Here is a 27215-nt window from a genome sequence, read left to right on the forward strand (position 1 = left end):
TATCAGAACGAAAACCCGTTTATTACGCAATTCATTGTTCCATGGCAAATGGGATACGATTTACGAATGATAACTTAGCTTTTAATGGAAAGAGGGATTATCAACCTACGCGCATTGCTATAAGGTTGAAAATTGCGCTGAAGTAGTAGGCTTTCTTCTGGTTAGGTAAGTCGAGTATGTACTGGTCACTCTGGTCAGAGTCACTTAAGTAGTACAAATTAGTACCTGTGCAAATTCTTGGGATAAATTGTCTAGCTGGCTTCTTCTTGCTGAAGTATCCTGCCGTGGCAAAATACCGAGAAAAAGTGGAAGAATGGAATAAAACCATTTATTAAATATTGATTGAAACCTTTATTTACATTGAAAAAATTGTACTCAAGAACATAACAACCACTAAACAACCATTATTGTTCAAACATAGTCAAGATTATGCATTGTATTATTATGATAACATGTTTTAATCGTAGAGTAAATAGTTCATAATTATTATACAATTACATATGTACTTAGTAATAGTCAAGTCATATTTATAGAGACAGACAGCTGCCTTGTCCTCGATTCTGATTAACAAACATAATGACTGTGTCCCCTGTCTATCTTTACTCTTTATGAACAATGGTATTTACTATTCATTTAAGGCTAGGCTGGCTTCCAGTGAGCACTGTCTTATTATTATCTACAATGTGGAAAAATCGAATGCCACATCAATGGCAACTACCTTAAATATTGTAAATAACACATTTTGTGTAAGGGAGACTTTCCTTTGTTTTTAAAAACAATAAATTCTGCATTTAAGGATTTATGAAAAATCGCTTGCCTCAGTCGGGACTCGAACCGGTCAAATGTGACAAAAAATAACGTGCCGCATTTTATGATGCAGATTGAAAGGGTTACTGATAAGGTTAATTTTTCTCTAAATAACAAATACAATCGAGAATAACGAAAAGCTATGAAAATTAGGCACGTTATTATTTGTCACATTTGACCGGTTCGAGTCCCGACTGAGGTAAGCGATTTTTCATAAATCCTGAAATGCAGAATTTATTGTTTTTAAAAACAAAGGAAAGTCTCCCTTGCACAAAATGTGCTATTTACAATATTTAAGGTAGTTGCCATCCATGTGGCATTCGATTTTTCCACCCTGTATAGCTGAATGCTATCACTGTCAGGAATAAAACATTAAATCAAAGCTTATAAAAGTTAGTAAAGTTACTGCTGGTTCCTGGTTTCGTCTAAACCACGCTTAACCCCTGGAACGCCGTTGTCAAAAATTTTCTACCGAATTAATACATTTCAATCTGTTAATTACAGTTTAAATTGCCTGGGACATGGAACAAGTACCACCATGTAAGCTAAAAATAAGAAGAAAAAGTGCATACTATATGTGTATAAGAATTTTCAATCACATTCCCGCTGCTATTAAGACACTTTCCGATGCCGAGTTTAAGAACAAGTTTAAAAACATATTATGTAATGCATGCTTCTACACGATTGACGAATATTTTAATTATAAGTTTTAGTTGATAACATTTGAAATTTACATCCTTTGACATTCAATACTAAGTATAAATTTATGATTTAAATATAATTGTCACGATAACATGGGGGCGTCCATTAATCGCGTCATACTGTATAGGGGGGAGGGGGTCATGAAAAAATCACCAAATATCACCATGGGGGGTGGGGGGGTTAGGAACATATCACGTGTATTTTTTTTTTTACACTAACGTAAAGAAAAAACATATTTCTGAGCTATTTTTATATCAACTTTTACAGTCAGAACTTGCGTTGTGCAGTGCAAAGAGAACAGAATATAATAGAATATAATTTATTCGTGAACACAGTCAAGATTAATTACACATTACAACACAAACAGAAAGGAATGAAGTGCCACGAAAGGGCCTCATTTCAGCGTGTTGCTGGTGACTTCCAAGCGCTGATCTTCCGATGAGACCATCAAGTGAGAAAAAAAGAGCTGTGTGCAGTCGGTTATTTTTAATTCTCAAAGATTTTTTTAGTTGTGATGTGAGCTCACCAGCCAACTGTCTTCAAAAAACGCGTGCCTTCCTAAACCTTGACGTTGGCGGAATCATAGACGAGCCATAACACAAAAACCGGCCAAGTGTGAGTTGGACTCGTGTTGCAAGGGTTCCTTACATCACAAGAAGAGCTTAAGCGCCTTATGGAGGCGCTAAGTCATTTTTGAAAATAAAATAATCGATATTTTGAACAATTTATAAGAAACCGGCCAAGAGCGTGTCGGGCCACGCTCAGTGTAGGGTTCCGTAGTTTTCCGTATTTTTCTAAAAAACTACTTAACCTATCAAGTTCAAAACAATTTTCTTAGAAAGTCTTTATAAAGTTCTACTTTTGTGGTTTTTTAAACATACGGTTTAAAAGTTAGAGGGGTGGGGGGACACTATTTTCCTTTAGCAGCGATTATTTCCGAAAATATTAATATTATCAAAAAACGATTTTAGTAAACCCTTATTCATTTTTAAATACCTATTCAACAATATATCACACATTGGGGTTGGAATGAAAAAAAAATCAGTCCCCACTTTACATGTAGGGGGGGTACCCTAACAAAACAATTTTTTTCCACTTTTTATTTTACCACTTTGTTAGCGTGATTGATATACATATTGGTACCAAATTTTAGCTTTCTAGTGCTAACGGTCACTGAGATTACCCGCGGAAGGACGGACGGACGGACGTTGACTACGGAATCCTAAAAAGACGAAACAAAAATGAATGTACATGTAATATTCAAACGCACTCAACACTTTCAAAAGATTTGGTAACTCCTTGCAGCCCCAGTGAGTGAAATTCGTAATTTGCGTTTTTTTCTTTTAAGTCAAATTTAGGCTTGACTATATATTTCTTATATATAGGTTTTCTTGTAATCTATACATTAAAGGCTATCTCGGGTATTTTTTTGAAAATTTTAAGCTAATTAGTTTCGGAGATAGGGAATGGTAATTTTTGCCTGTTTTCTTAAATTACTTGACTGAAAATTATTAAAAACATATATTTTTGAAATACGTATAAGGGCCATTTTTTTTTTCAAAGTTGTCCACCCCACTTTTTTTGTAACATGGGTATTTTTTACGCGATTCATATTCAGAATCGCGAGGTCTTTTGAGGTGTTGAAAAAAAATGTTCCAAGATTTCCATATTTTTTTTTAGACCTTCCATTCCGTTACCGCCATACTGAAAAAAATGGTAACGGAATGGAGAAAAACCTTGGGACACTTTTTTACTCCTGTTAGGATTGAAGGAGCTCGCGATTCTGAGTGGAAAGCGCGTGAAAGATTCCAAATAAAAAAAGTGGGGCCCAATTAACGCTCTTTCATTTTGTACATATCAAATGAAAGAGCTAAAAAACTATTTCAAAAAACTTTGATTACTAATTTTCACTTTTACCCCCCAAAAGAGGCCCCTATAGTTGTTTTTTTATTTTATTTAAATTACATGCCCGTCTTTGGGTCACAAGTTTACAAATGTGTGCCAAACAAGTTAATCGGTTCAGTGGTTTCCTTTTTGAGGTACGGAACCTTAAATATGAGGGGGCAAAGGTTTAATTCTCATAGAAAATTTGAATTTCGCGCCAAGATTTGGTTGATTCGTGAGTTGGAAAAAAGTCTACTTAAGTTGCCAAAAAATTACACGTCATATTGGCCAGGGGGGAGGGGGTCCTGAAAATATCACCAAAGATCACCATGGGGGAGGGGGGGGTCTAAAATAAGCCAAAAACGTATGACGCGATTAATGGACGCCCCCATGCATGCCTTTCAACATTTATTATATAGCACTAAGCATTCGGTGTTTTTAGTCTAATATTCTTAGTTTGTAAGGAAGACATTGCATGTACGCAATTAATATTCACATACATAGCTTTGACATGTAGTGAACATGGAAATTTTCACATGCCCTGTGCCAGAGCATATTAAGGATCTCCAATGTAAACACTTTATAACATCTACTGTAACGCACCATATGTTTTTGTGAATAAACTTTCATTCATTCATTCATTCATTCAAGGCGCTTGAGGGGTTAACAAACATTATGGTGTCTAATATTATGCAAAGTTGAGCTCTATCACTATGAAGTAAAGTTAATAATCATTGTAGGAAATTATTCCTTAAATCTATGCATGAGTATACTATTATGAATTACTTCAGTAGGTAGGTGTAGGGCAGAGTTAGGTGTATTGGTATGGGATAACTTTCTAAAATATGTCATGTATTAAATAAACGCACAACATTGAAAATACCTATAGTGTAGGTACGGTCAGCCAAGAAAGTGGTTTACCACTTTTCGACTCTATTTTATTTAAACACTAGCTTTTACCCGCGGCTTCGCCCGCGTAATAAAAGTATTCAATAAGATTCTCATTTGGATCCGTAGGGACCGTAGGTTTCTCTGTAGGTATATTTATCTGCGATTATTTCGATTGCACATAATACTTTTGCTTGCAATGATTGTAGAAATATTACACATCGACCACAGCGTAGGTAATTCTATATACGCTGGGGAAACCTTTATAAACATCCCACATAGCCCGTATTTCGACACTATGATCGGTGGGTAAAAAGTACTTTTTTCTATTATCCCTTACAATTTTTTACATTTTGCTTATACTTATCGCAAACGTAATCTTCAAGCAAGCAAACAACGATCGTCTTAGAGCACATTGATTGTAAGAGACCGCCGACCGATTATCCGTATCCCGCTAACGATACCCATATTATCCGTATCCGTATCACTATCGCTATCGCTATCGCTATCCCTATCGATATCCCTATCGCTATCCCTATCGCTATCCCTATCGCTTTCCCTATCGCTATCCCTATCGCTATCCCTATCCCTTATCAAGATGTTTAATGATATAACACTTTAAGTTCTCGCGCTTTGTACACATATTTAAAGTCACATACAGGTCGAACGCGATTAATTAACATTATTTTTACCTTTTTTCCCAACGTTTCGGCCAGGTTGCACTGGTCGTGGTCGCGGAAGACTGACGTCTCAGCAAAATGTCACCGGAGATGTAAACAACACAAAACTACCCGATATTAATTTATATAAATGTTCGGGGTAGACAAATAAATATAATCTACCCGCTTTTAGTTAATGTTTATTTCCCATCATGTTTATTTTAAAGGTAAAAATAATGTTAATTAATCGCGTTCGACCTGTATGTGACTTTAAATATATGTTTAATGATTTCTTATCAAGTGCTAAAATATAAAGTTTCATGGTTTTATCATTTAAAATTAAGAAATCCCATACAAACTTTCAACCTCTTTTTCAACCCCTTCGTCCCTTTTTTTCGAAATAAAAAGTAGCCTATGTTCTGTCTCAGGGTCTAAAGATTGTCTGTTCCAAATTTCATCAAAATCGGTTGCGTGGTTTAAGCGGGAAAGCGTAACAGACAGACAGACAGACAGAGTTACTTTCGCATTTATAATATTAGTATGGATAAGGTCGAAAAGTGGTAAATAGTTATTTGTTATACAAGGGGGCAAAGTTGTATTTTAACGCCGAGTGTGGAATTGAAAAACGAGCAAGTGAAAGGATTCTATAGTTGAACCACGAGCGAAGCGAGTGGTTCTAGAATAGAATCCTCAACTTGCGAGTTTTTTAACACACGAGAAGTAAAATACATTTGCACCCGAGTGTAACACAAAACTTTTCCCCTCACTGTAGCGAGGAAACTACAACGCAAAAAATGCGTTTATCACTGCTTCCAGTAGTTCCACAGGTGGTAAATCATCTTTATTACTAGTTTCACCTACTTTTATCAATTTTAAAGCAGTTAATTTGACTTTATTCAAGGTCAAATTACTTTACCCACTAGTGGATAAAATGCGTTTTTACCTGCTGGTATTAAAGGATAAAACACGTGTTTCCGAGCTAGTGAGGGGAAAACAATATTTTGGCTGACTGTAATTTTGAATTTTATCAAACAATGCTTCAAGGAGGTCACTATACAATACCTAAGAGTTGTAGTTACCTAATTATGATAATAAACTTCATCTATGAGGTATACATTTTTTTTTCAAAAACAATAAGGTTATCAGTCTACTTGTATCTTAATCTTGTGGTAGGCATTGCTTAAGATGCCACGGATGTTCCAAATGTCATCGAACTTTTCTGGTTGTGTGTTGAAATTGCTGTCGGTCGCTTTCACCCATAGCTCCACCTAGTAACAAAATTACAATTTAAAATGGGGTGAATAGGTTGCGAGCAGTGAAAGTTAGGCACTGGTCCTATCGCGAGCTAGTAAGCTATGAGCTATCGCCTATAAAAACGAACAAAAGATAAGCACTCCCGTGCAAATAAAAGAGACACGGCGATATTGATAGCTCACCACTGGGCGTGTAACTATAAACATCGCCGTGTCTCTTTTATTTACAAGGGAGTGTTTATCTTTTGCTCGTTTTTATAACCGATAGCTCATAGTTTACTAGCTCGATGTGGGACCAGTGCAAAGAGTGGGAGCACGCAACGTTTTCATTATACCTACATGTTAACGACGCTGCCGTATACTCAAACTGACTTCTTAAACCAAGTCTCTCTCTCTCGATCTCTTAGGCCCACTTGCACAAACCACTTAACCAATGCTTAGTGGGCTGTCAAATTCCATATAAAATAGAGGGTTAACCCTCCATTATCTTTGGTGCAAGTGGCCCTTAGTAAACTTGTCACATATTCAGCCTCCGCCTATGTTTGAATCCTACAAGTGCTTACCTCGATCGCCGAAGTTAACAAATTGAGAGTTTCTTTATTTTTTACTCCAATACAGGCGTACTTAAATAGAGTACTTTTTACCTCTCCCTTCTGAGCTGGAAGTCGCGCCGTCCAAAGCGCCCAAGAGTAATGATACGGTGGCGCATCGTCACTCGTCGTACATTCCGCCTCCACCCATGATTGGCCTCGGTCCGTGCTCAAGTCCACTCTGAGGATCTTCGCGCCGCCGCCTGAGTATGCGTAACCTGCACCAAAAGGATTAAAAAGAGATTTTTTTTATGGGATAGGAGGCAAACGAGCAGAGAGGTCGCCTGATGGTAAACGATCACTGCCGCCCATGGACACCCTAAACACCAGAGGTGCGTTGCCGGCCTTTAAGATGGGTGTACGCTCTTTTCTTGAAGATTTGAAGGTCTCATCGGTCCGGAAATACCGCATCATTTAGCTGTGCGGGGCAGGAAGTTTCTGGAGAAACGCACAGTTGAGGACTGCCAGCCATCTAAATGATGGAGATGGAAATGTTGTCGCGTAGGGCGATGGCGGAAAGACGCGGTAGGGATTAATCCGAACAATTCCTCCGAGCACTCCCCGTTATACATGCGATAGAAAATGCAGAGCGAGGCCACATATCTACGCAGCGCCAAGGGGTCAAGCCGATCAGAGACATGCTGGCAGTTGACTTAATGACAATTTCATGTGGATTGGAACGTTATTGCGTAACTACGTCCATTCGAGTAGCTTGTCGTTGGATGCGGTCCAGAGGGAGAATCTGGAGATTGTTTCGAAAATAAAAACGACCAAGTGTGAGTACGAATAAACTCTAACTCTCTCTTAACACTTTCGAAACCGGGCTCTACGCGGCGCTACGACATTTTCGCTACATACGGGGAAACCCATGTAATCGGCTACGCTTCTACGAGCGGTGTACCCGACAGTCGGGTTCTTGGTAGCGAAAGTGTTAACTTTCGCAATGTAGACTCGTTGTACACCTGACGGTGTTGGTACAAAAACCCCCCTCTCTCTCAAGTCTCATCATCATCCTCCTTGCGTTATCCCGGCATTTGCCACGGCTGACCCAACCTTAGCCGAGAGATTACGACCAAATTTTTGAATTGAGAATAACAATGACTGACCTCTAATTTCTATACAGCCGTTCTTCATCTTAACCCTCTCTCCGTCCGCCGGGTCGCATATCGCCGACGTCACGGGTAGACTATACACAGGTGGAGCGGTGGAAAAGTCTGCGGTCTCCCAAGTTTTGGACGGGTTGAATGAGCGGTAATCTTGCTTGTGCCAGTGGGATGAGCTCTCGTCATTGCCTATCGTTATGGATTCTGAAACAGAAGATTGTTATTTGGTAAACTTGTTCGTTTGAAATGTATAGTATGAATTTTCTGAGATGCACTTTTCGGTTTTGCCCTAATCTGTTAAACAAAAGCCTTTGTTTCTATTATTCGCCGCGGTTAGCTCCCGTTTCCACAGCACGTGCTAAAGTCTCAGTGTAGTTAAAAAGTAACTACCATGATAGCAATAAGGTTCAAATCCATAAAAAGCCCTTTCGGAGATAACACGTTTTGTCATCTTCAAAAAAAGTTACCTGCACACTGCAAAACTGTTTAATAAATTTGAACCTTATTGCTATCATGATAGTTGCTTTTTAACTACACTGAGACTTTAGCACGTGCTGTGGAAACGGGAGCTAACCGCGGCGAATAATAGAAACAAAGGCTTTTGTTGCTGTTGTGGCCTGTGTCTCCGGGGTCACCGCCCGAAGCGGATACCCGTGGTCCGGCTACACGGAGCCGTTTATGTAGGTACAAGTATGTAGCCAGTAATATACACGAGCGGTCCACAGATATACTATGTACTAACCGAGCCATTTGACGCTGCGTACCGCGGACGCCCCGTGTACCACTACAAGTAGGGGGTACCCGTGATCTGGCGGTAACACGGACCCATTCATGTGTGTAGCTAGTAATATTCACAAGAGACAAGCACGGCTATAAGATGTACTTTATTAACCGAGCCATATGACGCTGCCTACCGCGGGCGCCCCGGGGAACCACTACACGTAGGGGGTACCCGTGATCTGGCGGTAACACGGACCCATTCATGTGTGTAGCTAGTAATATTCACAAGAGACAAGCACGGCTATAAGATGTACTGTACTAACCGAGCCATAAGACGCTGCCTACCGCGGGCGCCCTGGGTACCACTACACGCAGGAGGTAGGTACCCGTGGTCCGGCGGTAACACTAACCCATTCATGTGTGTAGCTAGTAATATTCACAAGAGACAAGCACGGCTATGATGTACTGTACTAACCAAGCCATTTGACGCTGCGTACCGCGGGCGCCCCGGGTACCACTACACGTAGGGGATACCCGTGATCTGGCGGTAACACGGCCCCGTTCATATGTGTAGCTAGTAATATTCACAAGAGACAAGCACGGCTATATGATGTACTGTACTAACCAAGCCATTTGACGCTGCAAACCGCGGGCGCCCCGGGTACCACTACACGTAGGGGATACCCGTGATCTGGCGGTAACACGGACCCATTCATGTGTGTAGCTAGTAATATTCACAAGAGACAAGCACGGCTATGATGTACTGTACTAACCGAGCCATATGACACTGCCTACCGCGGGCGCCCCGGGGTACCACTACACGTAGAGGATACCCGTGATCTGGCGGTAACACGGGCCCATTCATGTGTGTAGCTAGTAATATTCACAAGAGACAAGCACGGCTATATGATGTACTGTACTAACCAAGCCATTTGACGCTGCGTACCGCGGGCGCCCCGGGTACCACTACCCGCAGCGGGTACCCGTGGTCCGGCGGTAACACGGACCCATTCATGTGTGTAGCTAGTAATATCCGTGAGCTGGGGTCCACGGCCATGTGGAGAGGGATGGATGTGCTGAAGTTGTGGCCGGTCGCGTCTATGTCTGAACCTGTGAACTGTGAGTTAGTTTAGATATTTAACATTCGGGTTTTGAATAAACATGGCTTTAAAAAATGTTAAAGCTTTGATTTTGTATTGGTGGCATAAAACTATTTTAGTAACACGTTATTTTAAGTACTGAAAGTGTTGAGAAAAACTCTTATCTACTATGCTTTCCTTGTGTGTTTGCTAAATTCAACTTGAGAACCTCTCGCTAGTAGGTACACGCCACTTATTGCTTAAGGCGCTCTGCTAAAATATATATTTCTCGCAGATGCACAGGCACCCAGCCTACAGTGCCTACTAAGTCTTACGTACCTGTTACTTGGACCTGGGGGGTTACCATGACGTACTAAACACGTTCAGTTTAGGTTGAGAGAAAGGGACACAGCTATAGCAGTTACATAGCTCCGTCCCTCTCTCTCAACCTAAACTGAACGGCTTTAGCACGTCATGGTAACCCCCCTGTTATAAGCACGTCTCGCAACTTGCAGATGACACCATACTTAGCCCTACTCAACATACTGACCTCCATTATGACTTACTATGATATGCTTCCCTTGCGTGTCCTCCATATCAACTCCGCAGTGTTTGAGCACGTCGCGCAAGTAAATGCCGCTCCATACAGCGTTGCTGATGGCGCCGCCCTGCCAACTCAGACCTTTCACTGGCTGCACCTGCTTTATTACTTACTATGATATGCTTCCCTTGCGTGTCCTCCATATCAACTCCGCAGTGTTTGAGCACGTCTCGCAAGTGAACGCCGCTCCATACAGCGTTGCTAATGGCACCGCCCTGCCAACTCAGACCTTTCACTGGCTTCACCTGCTTTATGACTTACTATGATATGCTTCCCTTGCGTGTCCTCCATATCAACTCCGCAGTGTTTGAGCACGTCTCGCAAGTAAACGCCACTCCACACAGCGTTGCTGATGGCGCCGCCCTGCCAACTCAGACCTTTCACTGGCTTCACCTGCTGTATTACTTACTATGATATGCTTCCCTTGCGTGTCCTCCATATCAACTCCGCAGTGTTTGAGCACGTCTCGCAAGTAAACGCCGCTCCACACAGCGTTACTGATGGCGCCGCCCTGCCAACTCAGACCTTTCACTGGCTTCACCTGCTTTATGACTTACTATGATATGCTTCCCTTGCGTGTCCTCCATATCAACTCCGCAGTGTTTGAGCACGTCGCGCAAGTAAACGCCGCTCCACACAGCGTTGCTAATGGCGCCGCCCTGCCAACTCAGACCTTTCACTGGCTTCACCTGCTTTACGCAGAGCACAGCAAAATTAGACAAGTTAATAACATATTTTTTAAATCTTTTGACCGCCACAAAATACTATTTGTTTACTTAAAAACGCCATCAACACAACACATTATGTCAAGAATATGGCATAGTTTTCGATGTTTTGCAATAGATTATTTGAATTAATTAAAGTTCATTTTATTACTGTGATGTTATCAGCTGTGGTGGTCAAAGGGTGATCGTAAGTATCGTAACTCGTAAATGGGAGCAAAAACTAGGATTTATTTGGCTATCATGCGATATCAGTTTGAATTATTTGCATGCGATCGGAAAATATCAAATCGAAAACATTCTAGCGTATATAGTCTTCCCAAACAACTTTGCTAGTAGCAAAAACATCTTATTTTTGTTTTGAGGTGATAATCTGATAATACTATGCTAGTCTAAGTAAAAGATATCGGCACATTGTGTTTTATAAGCTTATGCGGCTTTGAGATTGATGATCTGCATTTTAATACAAAGGTATAAGTAAAACATGCGAAACATTGACGGTGCAAGATTTGTGCCCTTAAAATTTTTTTTAACATTTGGAATTGGAACACTTCATACAAGCCTATACCACGGTGTCTGTCTGTGTGTAACTGATACGATAAGCAGAGGGTATGAAATGAGATTAGTTATTGTTAATATGCGAAACATATGAAACTAAATAAAACAAACGAAAATAACAAAAAACAAACAAAACAATTCAAAAATGAATGATATTTTACCTAAGTATCTATATTGTTCTAGTTATATTTTAGCACTAGTTAGTATAATACACAAATGCAACTGCTTACATAAAGCCATGTTTGTGATAGACCTGCAACAAAACATGCGTAAAAGCATCTTTTACAATTTATACCATTTAAGTACACCACACCCACATAAGAATATAGGAAATATGATTATTGCCAACCCAAGGTATATTAATTAAGGAGAGAATGTAGCAATTCACACGCTTTTGGTAAGTTTCGGTAGCTCAGTTGATTGAAAGAGATTAGACAAAAAAGACTGAAACCTTATTCTTCTTACACCTCCAATCCCCGCTTACATAAGCGCGGTTCGCACGCTCTTTTGCCGGAACTTAGCCCTTGTAGATCTTGTAGTGTGAACGGAACTGAATTGTCTAAGTATAACATAATTTTCATGATATCATTCGCCGTTATGTGCCTCAATGAATGTTTAAGACAGTCACAAACTACGCGCCAAACATCAAAATAAAAAAAACCCTCGATTCCCTGCTCACAAAAGAGCGGCTCGCACGCTTGCCTGCCGGAACTTGGCCAGGTCTTGTAGTGTGATTGTGACTGGATCGCCTCAATGAGACAAAATATTCATGCTTCTTTCCCACTCAAGACGATGACTCAATGACTGCTCACGTACAATATAAGCCCCCAAAATAAACAATTTACATGTAAAAGTCAAGTCAAAAAAGAAAGAAACCTTATTCATCTCGCTTCTTCGATTCCCCGCGCACATAAGCGCGGCCCGCACGCTCGCCTGCCGGAACTTGGCGAGGTCCTGTAGTGTGAACGCGACTGAACTGTCGCGACCCGCGATGTTGATGCGGAGTGTGTGCGTCTCGGCTTCCACTTCGGGCACGGGCATGTGTTGACGGACGTAGAATAGTTCGCTGGTGGGAAAATGAAAAATAGGTAATCTAGGTACTTACCCCCTTATTCATAAACGTTCACTAAAGTTATCAGCCCGATAAAGTTCGTTTGTCTTTTTCAATCACACAAATAGGTCGGAAAGGGACAAACGAACTTTATCGGCTTGATACCTTTAGTGAACGTTTATGAATATAGGGGTTTAGTGATTTAGAGCATATTTTAGTGTTACATATTTGTGTCTCACAATTAGGTACGTTTTTATAAACTAACTATTAAATTCCTCACAAATACTGTGATGAAAAATATATTCTTCAGTAGACGTGTCCACAGATCGAACCTTTTCGTTAAACTAACACGTACCGATTTTCAAGGCCGGCGTTAGAGCAGGGCTCGATCACTAATTGAGCGAGGCCTATCCTTACTAGTAAAATCCCAAAATTCGTTACGTTGGCAACACTAGAATGGAACAGAGTGTCCAATCGGTGCACTGCATGTAGTTCATTTTAACGGGAATCCCCGACCATAGATAAAATGAACACAGCGATTTTCGAGCTGCCGAAAAATCAACAGTAAGCGCCGAGAGCAGAGTCTGCGCTCGTCCGAGGAAAATATGCGGTCTGCCTCGGCCGTAGCACGTCTACAATGGAACTTTTCCGAGCGAGGAAATTGCCTCACGAGATCTCTCTTAAAGAGAACCCGCCTAGGTAAATAATAAACAAAGCTAATAAAGTACGAAGATAAGAATTCTAAATTAAAATAGGCGATATTCACAATATCTTATGGTTTGCGTATGTAGGTATGTACATTTAACAAAATAAACTACGAGAATTGGTCTTACTTGGGCGTGTCGAAATGTTGCACTTGTAACTTCATGGGTATCTCGGCGTTGAATGGCTTGGCTGTTTTGATAATGAGTCTGCGGTCGCGAACTGGCTCCTTTACCCACATCTCGTCATCCGTATGGTCTACTACATCCTCGTCTCGAAGATTACCTAAGGAACAGATAGGGGTATTATGTACCTTCATGGTTTCATTATATTAAGAAAAAGAATCACGAGAAACACCATTTTAAAACTGAAAGGGGAACCCTCGACATTTTTATTTGGCTCGAGGATTGAGTGCAAAATGAAGAGTAAAAATTGTGTTACTTTAAATCAAGATACCAATACAAGATACGCAGATAGTAAAATACAACAAAGGTAACCTTATTTCTGTATGGAATCTTACCAGATAATAGAAAAGAAACATAGGTAATAAGGTGTAGTTTACAGTTAGAAAGTTAAGGTTTATCTGGTATTTAAATTTAAATTGCACGATTTTAAAATGAAAATCATAAAAAAGCTGATCAATGCTTACCTGAGCATTTCTTTTTTTTTTGCCACTTTTATGAAGTGTGATATTAAAAAAAAAAATTCTATTTCTACTCAGAATTACTAGCCTTTTCAATCCTAGTAGTAAAAAAAATTGTCCCATACAATTTTTTCTTATTTTGTTACCATTTTCCGTACATGTTGTATGGAGTAACAAAAGAGGAAAGTAACAAAAATGTATGGAAATTCTGGGACACTTTTTGTCTCCGAGTGAGATTGAAAGTACTCGTGATTCTGAGTACAATTGACCTAAAATTCCTTAAAACAATAAAAAAAAAATATTGGCAAAAAAAAAAGAAATGCTCACCTATCCTGTACGACTCGAGCAGAGTATATATCTCCTTAGTCTTATGCATCCCATAGACGTTCCAGAAGGGTTCTATACTAAGGCCGGCCGCGTTGAGGATTTGCGCACCCCCAGGGTGGGAGGGGAGGAACGATGTGACGTCATAGACGCCATGTTTGTATGTCACCCAAAAGCTGTCGCTGAAAAAGTATTACAATACGATTATAAATATTATTTTCTGTTTTTATATATTATAATAACATCGTCAATAAAATGTTAGCGCAAATCGACGCTCTTGAATCAACGGCATCTAGCCTTTTAAAGCCGATTTTTGAGTCTCACGGCGTTCGAATTCAGAAAATTGTCAACCGGTATTTTAGTGACAGTGAGACTCAAAAATCGGCCCCCTGACCAGAAATATATGACTATTGTCAAGAGGGCGCTGTATGGCGTGACAGTTTAGTATGAAGAAAATAGTTGTAATGAAATTCCGCAACATGGCGCGTAGTCATATTTCTGGTCAGGCTTTACCGCCATTAACACTTTTTTCTACTCGTCGACTTTAATCTGTCAACTAGGACACCACAGACTAAACTATACGTGCTGACTTTTCAGTGTTGTATAGTCTTTGACACTTAGGCACTGGTCCCACCGCGAGCTAGTAAGCTATGAGCTATCGGCTATAAAAACGAACAAAATATAGTCGCTCCCGTGCAAATAAAAGAGACACGGCGATGTTTATAGTTACTCGCCCAGCGGTGAGCTATCAAAATCGCCTTGTCTCTTATTCGCACGGGAGTGCTTATCTTTTGTTCATTTTTATAGCCCATAGCTTACTAGCTCGCGATGGGACCAGTGCCTTAGTCAACTATAATATTTCATTATACTTCACTTTACTTAACTGAAAAAATTTCAAAAATAGAACTTCATACAAGTTCACATACAACCTGGCATATTTTTCTGCATCTGAAACACATTTTTTTTATCTATCGCGTTATCGACCAATCAGAGACGGTTATTACACAGAACTTAATTTAGATAGAAGAAACAAATTCATATATTTGTATAGGGGCCGAGCGTGTCAAATTTTGTACTGAAGTTGATTCTTGCCTGTAATTTTAAATATGTCTCAGGCTCTTGATTGTTCATAATTTTTGTGTTGTTGCAATTGAATATCACGTAACGAGGCATTTTTTATGTTTTGGTTGACTTCAACTTACAAAAATTGACGCCCGAAAGCTGCAAGCTGCGAGTAAAGACGGACAACTCAGTGGATTTCACTGAGTTCATTTGACACGCTAAGTAGATACGTTTGCTTGATCTATGGTATATATGACATCTGTGGGTTATTACAAACAATTGGTTGCCGGTAATTCGATGTTGATACAACGGTGAACGACGATAAAGACTGTCCACGATAAAAAGTGGTCATATATAACATGGTAAATCTTTTGATACAATGAGAATTTATAAGCAGTATGTTTGTCAAATAATTTGTAGATATCAAACTACATTATAAAAATACAAACAAGTTATAAACTTTAGGTGGCCTATGAATTTTAGCAGTATGTATCTCATGATAACAATATTTTTTTGTACAGTGTCTTCTTGCAGTCTTTACTAAGTTTTCCTGACAAAAATATTTTTTAATGTTTAATTATAGTAGCCAAAATATACCCTATTACATACTGATTTTACAATAGTAATCATTTTTCTGATTGTAATCAGATTAAGAAAGTACTGAGATTTTCTAACTTTGCTGAATTCGACTTTTTGACACTTTTTGGCTCTCCATACTAAAACAACTGTCAGTGCTTGGAGTAGAAAGTCTTCCTAACTCCCAAAAGTCGAAATAAATTTCAAAAAGTATTTTTTTTTGCTAAGATGTCATTCTAATGTGTGTAAAACAGCTTATAAAATATAAAATTGTGCTAGGAAGCGTGTGAAGTTTGTTAAAAAACGCTGTATAAGAAATTAAATGCTTGATGGTATACATTCGGCGAAATAAGATACCTAAGCGTATAAACAATAGGCCGTTGAGAGATGATAACCGATCTCAATACCTCGAACCTCAGAGTTGTAATTATTATGGAGAAAGAACATTACACTATATCATTCCTCGGATATATAATAGTATACGATCTTTACCTGTAGACGAAAATAGTACCAAAGCAGCCTTTAAAAGGAAATTAAAAGACCAAATGTTGGAAATGTACCTTAAAAGTCTTAAACGTTAATAATTAATAACCTTAAGCGAAATATGTAACTAATAGGTATTAGTAGCTATAAACACTTTAGTTCAAAATATTGTCCTAACATAGTTGCATGCTTTATCTCTACTAACAATAGTATTCACATAAGACACAACATGTAAACAGTTACCTATCAACCAGTTAGTTAATAAATTAATAACTTTAAGCGAAATATGTAACTAATAAATAGGTATTAGTAGCTATAAACACTTTAGTTCAAAATATTGTCCTAACATAGTTGCATGCTTTATCTCTACTAACAATAGTATTCACATAAGACACAACATGTAAACAGTTACCTATCAACCAGTAAGGATTAAAGTTAGAACTGAGCGCAGCGCCAACAAACTGGTTATTCCCGTTTGGCGCATTAATTGTACAGCATAAGTGTAATTGTTTATTATGAATAAATAAATAATAAATAAATAAATAATTATAAGAAATAGCTTTAATTATTATATAGTTTTATGTATATAGATTTATCAAAATATAAAATTGCTTCAAAATGTGCATTCAGGAAGAAAGATTTCTCATGTTATGTATGACCACTTTTTATCGTGGACAGTCCTTATTAACATTCATTTTAACTTGAATGATGATGTTTTTCGTCCATAGAGGATGACTCATAGAAAAAGTATTGTATACAATACAATAGTGATATAATTAAGCTTTTCAATCTCGTACCGTACTATTAGACCACTCAGCAAGCTTCGTGGCCTAAACATGGTACTCGACTGAAAAGCTTTGTATTATATCACGATTGTATAAAATACTATTGTAAGTGTTGAATAATCTGTAACATTCAAGTAACTAAATAGGTATTATAAAGCTACTAGTTTCTAATACCTATTTACCAAAGTAATTTATGGCTTTATGGTAATCTAGTGTTTGTTACGCCATAAAGACATCGAACATGTTGGTACTTAGCCATTGCGTATTTGGAGTAAAATGCCAAACCTATGGTAGACATCAGCTAAAGAGAGAATGTGCCTATCCTTCCAAAAATTATATCATATTTTCACCAAACACTCATTTAAAAAAGTCTTCACCTCGACATTGGCAGAATTAACCTTGCTTAAATTAGTGAGGAGTAAAAGCCATGAATGAAAAAAAAAGAGAGAATGTACTAACGTGGAATCATGTTTGCTGACTTCCTCCGCACTATACACAGGCAAACCTGGCTTGTTAGCTCCTGCCTCAAAGACTCCATCTTTATCCTCAGTACTATCTTTCTTCCCTGTCTGACTGATGTTGTGTTGTGATTTAATGAAATCATCTGAAATATAAAGTGGTATTTGTTAATTATTATGTATTTAAAACAGAATAAATTTCATATCCATTATCTAATTAGGATGTAGTATAGAAACAGCCAGTTTAAAAATTTTTTTCTTGGCTTATTTTTTTTTTTGTAATTATGAAATTACTTATGTAAATAATTTATGTGGTTACCATGAATAAACTATTGAATCTGAAAACTATTTCATATCATTGTTTACAGGCCATTAAATCATTATGGTTTAGCGGGTATGTGCTTATGAAAATGATATATATTAAATTAATTATAGTTAAGCAGATGAAGTTGACGTAGCCTGCAATAAATTAAACAAATAGTATGTAGGGCCTCCATAATGTTTGTTCCATTTATTTATTGCACAACTAAAGAGAGACATACAAATGGCAGACTTAATGCCAAAAGGCATTGATTCATCTCGACCATTCAACCATTGGGTAAAACAAAGACATATGTTTTAGAGATACCTATTTAGGTGTATGAATGGTAACTAAACGAACTAAAACTTACCAGCTAGAGATTTTCCAACAAGTACTGATCCAAATAACAATACGGCGAGTTTTTTTCTGAAGCCCCGCCTCTCTTCACTATGATTATGGTATTTTCCACATTGGTATATTATTGGGGCATAATTTACTATTAGTTTCTTTTGTTGCACCAATCTGAAATAGTCAGTTATAAAAACTTAATTTTACTTCATTCTAATAGTTGAAAAACAAGTTAATGTTTTCTCTTATCATTTTTATAAGAAGATAACTTATCTTGTTATTTACATACTACATATAGTTATGTAGTATGACATGATTTTCTTAAGAATGAAACTATAGAATATAGTGCTGCTATCACTTATTTTAAGAAAAAAAAACGGTGATTTTCTTCGATGTAGCTGATGTTTCTGTGTGAAATTAGGCTATATTACAACATAAATATCCAAGCCTCCAATCAGCTCTAGCACGGGAAGCATGGTCGCGCGATAGACGATAAAATAGCAGGCCGTCCCTATCGCACTATTTGTAAGTGCGGTAGGGACGGCCTGATATTTTATCGTCTATCGCGCGACCATGCTTCCCGTGTAGTTGTCTAAAATCTGACCCAATAACTTCTTACCAACTGCTTAAGCCGTCTAAAACTAGGTTTGAATTACTAACAGCTTCCTAAAATAATACCGATTATAATTTAAGATATTAACATAATTATTACACGTGAATTAGTGAAGACTTCTAAAAAAAAAAAACATCTAATAAGTGTAACACTTCAAATTTTCACATAACATATAACATCTTCGAATTTTCTTTATCAGGTTTTCTGTGCCTAAGTATCCCTGACCTCGTAGCAAATATATACAGAGAAATGAACATAAGAATCCAATAACAAAATAAGCATAATTAACCGTTATATTCATGGAGGAAAGTTACATAAATTATGTATGGAATTTAATTTATTCCGCGAAACTATAAACTTACCGAAACACAAATGTTTTCAGAGCCATGTTGACGGCATTTATTACATCATTCCACTACACGCCTACTGTAGCAGACCTTATCGAGTACTGTATTATCGAAGAATTCGTCACAAACATCTGTTTATTCTGTTTTTCGACTAATTTTCTCGGCATTCCTCTGACCTTGATATGACAGTGATTTTGACAATGACAGTGACAGCACAAAGACGTTTTTAAAAAGTATTAACCGGAAGTGGGGATTGAGGAGTAGCGCGTTGTGTGAGTGGTTCGATTTTTAGGTTATATTCCCGTAAATAAAACAACTTTCCTTATTTTCTAATCAGGGGCCTATTGCATAACAAGTTACAACTCATATTACAAGCGGTAGTCCCCCTCCAATTCATTTTATAAGAAAGAGAGTTCCACTTGTAATACAAGTTGTAAATTGTTATGCAATAGGCCCCAGGTGGTGGTTTATTAATACATAAAACCAAAGGTTAGTTTAGATGGACGGCAACGAGAAGGAGAAGCCTCCAGACGAGGATGGTGATAACGGTATGGACTGGGAGAAATACACGCGCAAGCGTAACTTGGATTTATCACCAACCAAGCTGGAGCCTTCCCCCAAAAAAATTGTAATTGACCCGGCAGAGTCCGAAAAGCAGTCGGGTAATACAAATAGTGCAGTTGAGGAGCCCGGTACTAGTAGGATGGTCGAGTCTCATGCGAACAGTCAAAAAGAGTCAGTTGAAATAAACAAAAGTAACTCAACTGAATTTAACCCGCATCTATACAAACACCCCAGTCTAGACAGCAAATCACGAGAGTATGGTGCCAACGATGATGGACCTTTCATAGTGCATGTCTCTAGAGAGGCCGCCCCTTCCTCCAGTGCCACTCTAAAACCCATAAATGTAGGCCTTTTACTAACTCAGGCAAACGTCAATAACATCCAGAAGGACGGTGGCATTAAATCGGTGGGTCGCAACAGAGTAGCGGTCACTTTCTCCACAGCTGCGGATGCAAATAACTTCCTGAAGCACCCGCTTCTAGGCGAAAATAAGTTTATAGCTGATATCCCTTCATATCATGTATCTCGAATGGGAGTGGTGCGAGGAGTTCCTTCAGACTGGACTATGGAGGAATTGGTCAATGGAACGTCCCTTAGAGAAGGTAAAGGGAAGATCCTTAAAGCTCGTCGACTTCAACGGAAGATACTTAAAGATGATGGCTCCCCGTCTTGGGTTCCGACTCAATCGGTAGTAGTAACTTTTGAGGGTCAAAGCTTGCCTGCCAAAATTTTTGCATACTACACCTCATTAGTTGTGGACGTGTATCAGCTGCCAATAATCCAATGTAGGAAGTGCCTCAGGTTTGGTCACATCCAAGCACAGTGCCGGTCTGATGCTAGGTGCTACAAATGTTCACAAAAACACCCTGGGGATGGATGTAACATTGCTCCTGAACATGTTAGATGTATATTCTGTTCCGGCAGACACTATGCGACTGACAAGACATGTAACGAATTTGGTCGGCAGAAAGCCATCAAACTGGCTATGTCTGAACAGAGTATTTCGTATGCAGAGGCAGCTGCTCAGTTCTCATCAGTACGCCGCCCATACTCTGACGTAGCGAGAGTCATGTTTGAGCAGATTCCAGACTCTTCTAGATCGTCCGAGTCACCCTGCCATACGTTTATGCCAACATCCCCGCCTACGACATCTTATCGTAAGACCATTTATCGGGCGCCCCGGGCGAGGGTCCCCCTCTCCCCAGGTTATGACAGAGAGGCCCACAATAATATTGTTCGTACTCCCCCACCACAGCTCCCCAATGGCCAGGCCCTGAATGGTGCTTGTTTAATCACTATGAATATTTATATAAAATAATAAGACAATGATTGTCAAGCCATTATTTATTCGACTGATTCAAAATACGAATTGTACCATAAACTAGAACCATAGATAACGTAACATTCCTCTCCTTAATAAAATTATAACAAACACAAACTACAAAGATTCAATTAGCCTCGATGGAGGCTTAACTATTCGCCCAGACCTAGTTTTATACAGATCAGGATTTCTTTCCGGAGCAACAATGATTTCAGTGTTGTTTTGGCTTACATCGCTTGTATTTATGATCTCCTGATCATCAGCATCCCTTTCCTCTGCTTCATAAAAAGAATCAGACTCACTGTCATCACTGTCATAATTTATAGCATAAGGGTTAGGGTTAACAGACTCGTTTTGAGTAGAATTAGCATGTTCAAAGCCGTTTATGCTACGCAGAAATTGCCTGTTCCTCCTGTATTGGCGACCTTGTTCGTCCTCTACAATGTAAGAACGAGGAAAATTTGCCTTATTTACAATAGTGCCTTTTTGCCAGCGGTCATCTGAAAACCTTTTTTTAAACATGATACTCTGTCCTACTTCTAATTCTTTCAGTATTTTAGCTGCTTTATTATAATGGTATCCTACCTTATGTTGCAAAGTTTTATCTATGTGATAGTTTCTAGTATATATTTTAGGTTTTAAATAATTTGCAGACACAGGACAACGATCATTAAGGTTTCTATTAAACAGAAGATTAGCTGGAGAAGGGCTATTTTCCTTAGGACTATTTCTAAAATTTAATAAAGCTATGTAAGGATCTGTGTTATCCTCTTTACACTTTTTGAATAAAGATTTCACAATTTTGACACACGATTCTGCTAATCCGTTAGACTTTGGATAGTCAGGAGATGAAGTAATATGCTTAAATCCATATGCATCTGCAAATTCTTTAAACTCTTTACAAGAATATTGCGGGCCATTGTCACTTACAACCTCTAATGGACACCCATGTCGAGCTATCATAGACTTGATGTGATTGATAATGGTTTTGGAAGACAAGTCATTTATTCGAACCACTTCAATAAATTTGCTGTAGTAATCCACAACTATCAAAAAATATTGCTTATTAAATTCGAAAAGATCCGTGCCTAGCTTTAACCAAGGATGTCTGGGTATCTCATGAAAATGTATTGGTTCTTTGGTATTATTTTTTCTAAACACGGCACATGTTTGACAGTTATTGCAGAGTTCTTTAATTTGACTTGTCAATCCAGGCCAAAACATAACATTTTTAGCTCTTCTAAGACATGTATTTAATCCTAAGTGACCCTCATGTATAATTTCTAACATCATTTTCTGTAATGTCAATGGTATCACAACCAGATTATTTCTTAAAATAATATCGTCAACTACAGACAATTCATTGCGAAAATTCCAAAAAGGTTTTACTGAGTCATTCAAATTATTTTTAGAAATTGGCCAACCATGATGAATATAGTTTTTTAAACAAGATAGTGTAGGATCCTCAGTAGTTTTCATCGCAATGAGCTGTCTCTTTTCGCTAGAAATAGGCAGCAAATCCATCATAATCTCTACATGACAAATTATTTCCTTATTAAAGTCTTCATCAAGTTGTTTTGTTTCATCATTTTTATCGTTTAGAAATGAGCGACTGAGAAAGTCTGATATGTACATTTGTTTTCCGGGCACGTACTTGACAGTAATGTCATATCCTTGTATTTTAAGCATCATTCTCTGTAATCTTACAGGAACTAAAGACAGAGGTTTTTTAAATAAAATTTCTAAGGCAGAATGATCGGTTTCAACTAAGACATGTTTTCCTAAAATATACTTATGGAATTTAATGCATCCAAACACAATAGCAAACATCTCACGTTCAACCTGTGCATATCCCTTCTGACATTCGGTTAGTGCCTTTGAAGCGTATGCAACAGGCTGTCTGTCTTGTAAAAGGCAAGCGCCTACCCCTTCTGAGCTGCAATCTACTGATACAACAATATCTTTATTGCTATTAAATAGTTTAAGTGTCGGAGCATTCGTTAATGCGTCCTTAAGCTTATTAAATGCACTTTCATGAGAAGGAAGCCATTTAAATAATATATCTTTTTTGAGAAGCTCACGTAACGGGCTTGTAATAGTCGAATAGTTATTGATAAATTTTGACAGGTAATTTGTCATTCCTAGAAATCTTTCAAGTTCTTTCTTGTCATGAATGCATTTCAGTTCAGAGATAGCCATTACTTTCATTGGGTCGGGTTTAACCCCTTGGTCACTTACAATCATACCTAGAAATGAAATTTCTTTACGCAGAATTTGAGATTTCTCCCTGTTGAATTTGACATTACATTCCTGAGCTCTTTTCAATACATTTAGTAACACTTTATTATGTTCTTCCACGGTGTTAGCGTAAATAATTAAATCATCCACATAAAATTGTACATTGTCGATGTCACTGAACGTCTCTTCCATACGTTCCTGAAACGCTTCCGTTGACACGGAAAGTCCAAATGGCAATCTTTTATAGGAGTAATTTCCAAATGGAGTAGAAAACGTGCACAACTTTGAACTCTCCGGGTCAAGCTGTACGGTCCAAAATCCACTGCTACAGTCGAATTTGGAAAAATACTTAGATCCTGATAACTTATCTAGTATGTCATCGACAGTTGGCAACTGTTTATGCGTTCTTATAATAAACTTATTTAAATACCGGGGATCAATACATACGCGAATTTTATTGTTCTTCTTTTTGGTTACAACAGTAGAGTTGACCCACTCCATCGGATCCTCATTTTTGGTAATTATTTGTTGTCTCACCATATTTTCCAACTCTTCTTTAAGGTTTTGTCTTAGTGCTATAGGGACCCGACGAGGTGGATCGGCTCTGGGAATTGCATTTTCCTGTAATACAATTTTATAAGGTTTTTTAAAACAGCCAATGCCATTGAACAAATCAGTATATTTCGACATAATTTTATTTGTGTCGGTGTTATCCGACACACGAATAGTGTCGACCATGTTCCTAGTAACTAATTTCAATTTCACGCATGATCGTAGACCTAGGATAGTCATGCATTCTGTATTCACAATAACAAATTGAATATTATCATACTTTCCATTTTTGAGGTAAGATTTAATAGTGCACACACCTTTGACAGGTATGCATTTATCATGAAGTGTCACTAATTTAATGCGCTTACTAACTATGAATTTTTCATCAAGATTGAGAGACTTGTATGTAGCTAAGGACATGCAGTTTACTTGGGCGCCTGTATCTAGTTTAACATTTATATTTTTATTATTAATAATGAATGTCTCAATCCACTCACATTCACACTCGCTATTGATGCAGCCTACGAAGTAAGTCTCCTCGCTGTCCATGTCGACGTCCTCACTTGGTTGTTGCACTATCGCTGCAACTTGTCTGTTCCTGCAGACTTTTGCAAAGTGATTAGGGATGCCACACTTCTGGCATTTGCAACCCATGGCTGGGCATTGATGAGTACGATCCCAGTTATTGCCACAACGATAGCATTTTCTCATCTTGATGCTTCTTGTTCTTGACGTGTTGACAGGATTGACGTGTTTGACGTCGTGAATCGGCGTTGAGCTGACGTTGAGCACGGAGGTTGCAGGTATCTCGTTCGTTAGTTCTGCGACTTGTTTTTGGGATAATTCGGCCGCTCTGCACATAGTGATTGCCTTTTGGAGGGTTAGATCTTCCGTGCGCAGTAGCCTCTCCTTCATAGCGGAATTGGCTAATCCTATTACTATGACATCCCGCACGAGTTCTTCCCTCTTATCACTAAAGTTGCATGTCATGCTTTTATTTTGAAGGTCAGTAAGAAATTCATCAAACGACTCGGTAGGTCCTTGTGCCCTCGTGAAGAATTTGTGGCGCTGCATGGTAATATTAACTTTTGGGATGAAATAAGAATTGAATTTCTTTAGGACCTCATCGAAGGTTTGTTTTGTATCTAAATTAAATGAGTTATATATCTCTACTCCTTTATCACCCATGTTGTGGAGTAATAATGCGACCTTACGATCGTCGGAAACTGTTTCCAGGTCCTCGGCAAGAAGATATATTTTAAATTTTTGGACCCATAGTTTCCAATTCTCCTCCATGGATTCCGTAAATTCCAGGGGTCGGAGGAAGGCATGCCGCTGTGAGTATTGTGGACGGGGTGGGGATTGGGGAATAGTAGGAATAATAGTATCTTTGCTCGACTCACCCATTGTTATGTCTATCTATAGTATTTATACTTCTGACACCATGTTTAATCACTATGAATATTTATATAAAATAATAAGACAATGATTGTCAAGCCATTATTTATTCGACTGATTCAAAATACGAATTGTACCATAAACTAGAACCATAGATAACGTAACAGTGCTTACAATAGAGTCACCCCTCAGGAGGACCTAATGGAGCTGTGTTTGAAGTTACTAACAAATATCATCGCCAAATGGAGCGACATTCTACCGAACGACGTTGCGCCTTTAATGGTCACACTTGCAGAGCGACTTACCTTTCATAATAGGTCACCAGGTCAACTTTTTACAATGGAATAGTCGGAGTATCATCCCAAAGAAACCAGAACTTACCCAGTTGATCAATGATCATGCTGTGTCCGCTGCGGCCATCTCGGAGACATGGTTACGTCCCGGGGCTCTTTTTAGAGTACCGGGGTTCTCGTGCCTCCGGGAGGACCGTAGTGACGGACGTGCTGGATGTGCGTTATTGATTAAACATTGTTACCCGTTTTCTCAAATTTCTATCCCTCCCCACTCGGATGGGATTAATGCCGTAGCTGCAAAGGTTATGGGCATTAATTTCATCTCTGTATATATACCCCATACTGAGGTAGTTGATATAGACGAATTGCATTCTATTCTCTCATCTGTACCACACCCTCTGGTAATTCTAGGAGACTTCAATTGCCACAATATCTCTTGGGGATCATACCATTCCGATGCTTTTTCAACAGCTCTGCTGGATTTATTTGATGACATTAACGTGGGAGTCATTAACGACGGTACCCCCACGCATCGGGTTTACCCAGGTCAGAACCCCCAATCTGTTCTGGATCTGACTGTATGTTCGCCGAACCTATCGTCCTTGTTATCGTGGAGGGTTTTGCACCAATCATATGGTAGTGATCATTTTCCGATAATTATCACTAAACCAACGTCGATCCTCCCTTCACCACCGCCAGAGCCGCTGCTGAAATACAAAATACAGTCAGCAGACTGGCCCAATTATGCTTTTTTTGTCGAAGAGAGTATCAAAGAGAGGAACCCCACTGAGATGGACCAAGAGGGAAAGTATACGTACTTCAAAAATATCATTTTGCAAGCTGCCGACAAATTTATCCCGAAAAAGAAGCCTGCCAGGGTTAAAATTCCTTCCCCCCCCATGGTGGAACGCAGATTGCACGACTGCCATCAAAAAAGAAACGATGCGGAGCGCCTCTTCAATGAATCCGGTAATTTGGACGATTACATTACTTTTAAAAAAGTTTCGGCTCATACAAAACGTTTCTTAGCAAAGGCTAAAAAGAGGGGCTGGAAGGGGTTCTGCGAGAGCCTATCTCCTAGAACCCCTCCATCTCTTGTATGGCGAAATATTAAGAGATTTAGGGGTTCATTTAATCCAGAATCTAAACCAACAATAGATTCCCCCTGGATGGCAGAATTCGCAGATAGGCTTGCCCCGCCAACTGTCCCTGAGGCGTCCTGTTTGATATCCCCCCGCTGCCGCGTTCCTCCTGTTCTCTCGACCAGCCCTTCTCATTTTCAGAGCTTAACCTGGTAATTAATGGTTTAAGGAATACTTCACCTGGAGAGGATGGGATCCCATATTGTTTCCTGTCTAAGCTAAATACTCCCGGACAGGAATATCTGCTTGGCATCATAAACCATGCCTTTAACACAGGAGAGGTTCCAGCAGATTGGAAGTCCCAGGTAGTCATTCCTATCCTAAAGCCGTCTAAAAACCCAGACGAGGCTAATTCCTATCGACCAATCGCTCTTTCTGCAACAATGGGAAAGATATTAGAACACTTGGTTAAAAATAGGCTTGAATGGTTTGTGGAAAACAATGGAAT

The 27215-nt window shown here is 38.9% G+C and overlaps 3 protein-coding genes across 5 annotated transcripts; 1 reads left to right on the forward strand and 2 right to left on the reverse strand.

Annotated features, from left to right (window-relative positions):
• Positions 1-5857: 5857 nt before the first annotated feature.
• Positions 5858-19447, reverse strand: LOC125225758 (sulfite oxidase, mitochondrial). 3 transcript variants are annotated; one of them, XM_048129602.1, is made up of 11 exons: positions 19275-19447; positions 18322-18473; positions 17652-17796; positions 14290-14468; positions 13451-13604; positions 12443-12632; positions 10548-10682; positions 9531-9723; positions 7890-8090; positions 6838-7001; positions 5858-6208 (listed from the first exon to the last, which is right to left on the reverse strand). In XM_048129602.1, exons 1-11 carry the CDS (start codon positions 19298-19300, stop codon positions 6083-6085), a joined length of 1665 nt encoding a protein of 554 aa, XP_047985559.1. In that variant the 5' UTR covers positions 19301-19447; the 3' UTR covers positions 5858-6082. The 3 variants fall into 3 exon arrangements, with proteins under 3 accessions (XP_047985559.1, XP_047985560.1, XP_047985558.1); XM_048129603.1 differs by lacking the exon at positions 10548-10682 and adding an exon at positions 10844-10975 and having other exon boundaries at positions 19275-19446; XM_048129601.1 differs by lacking the exon at positions 10548-10682 and adding an exon at positions 10844-10978 and having other exon boundaries at positions 19275-19445.
• A 65-nt stretch (positions 19448-19512) lies between these two features.
• On the forward strand, positions 19513-21141 carry LOC125225171. Its single transcript, XM_048128748.1, has 2 exons — positions 19513-19596; positions 19719-21141. Exon 2 carries the CDS (start codon positions 19759-19761, stop codon positions 21139-21141), a length of 1383 nt encoding a protein of 460 aa, XP_047984705.1. The 5' UTR covers positions 19513-19596; positions 19719-19758.
• Positions 21142-23893: 2752 nt separating this feature from the next.
• LOC125225693 lies at positions 23894-25454 on the reverse strand. Its single transcript, XM_048129525.1, has 2 exons — positions 24432-25454; positions 23894-24003 (listed from the first exon to the last, which is right to left on the reverse strand). Coding segments are annotated over exons 1-2 (912 nt in total). The 5' UTR covers positions 25342-25454; the 3' UTR covers positions 23894-24001.
• Positions 25455-27215: the final 1761 nt, after the last annotated feature.

Source organism: Leguminivora glycinivorella, chromosome 4 (genome assembly GCF_023078275.1).
Source record: "Leguminivora glycinivorella isolate SPB_JAAS2020 chromosome 4, LegGlyc_1.1, whole genome shotgun sequence".
NCBI lineage: Eukaryota > Metazoa > Arthropoda > Insecta > Lepidoptera > Tortricidae > Leguminivora > Leguminivora glycinivorella.

Excerpts from the sequence above, each read along its gene's own strand:
- LOC125225693 (XM_048129525.1), bottom strand. The coding sequence starts at position 25,341 with ATGGGTGAGTCGAGCAAAGATACTATTATTCCTACTATTCCCCAATCC.
- LOC125225758 (XM_048129602.1), bottom strand. The coding sequence starts at position 19,300 with ATGGCTCTGAAAACATTTGTGTTTCG. Across the intron at positions 14,469-17,651 it reads GTCAGCAAACATGATTCCAC|CGACAGCTTTTGGGTGACAT; the intron begins GTTAGTACATTC and ends ATACTTTTTCAG. Across the intron at positions 8,091-9,530 it reads ACGCAGCGTCAAATGGCTTG|AATCCATAACGATAGGCAAT; the intron begins GTTAGTACAGTA and ends CTTCTGTTTCAG.
- LOC125225171 (XM_048128748.1), top strand. The coding sequence starts at position 19,759 with ATGGACGGCAACGAGAAGGAGAAGCCTCCAGACGAGGATGGTGATAAC.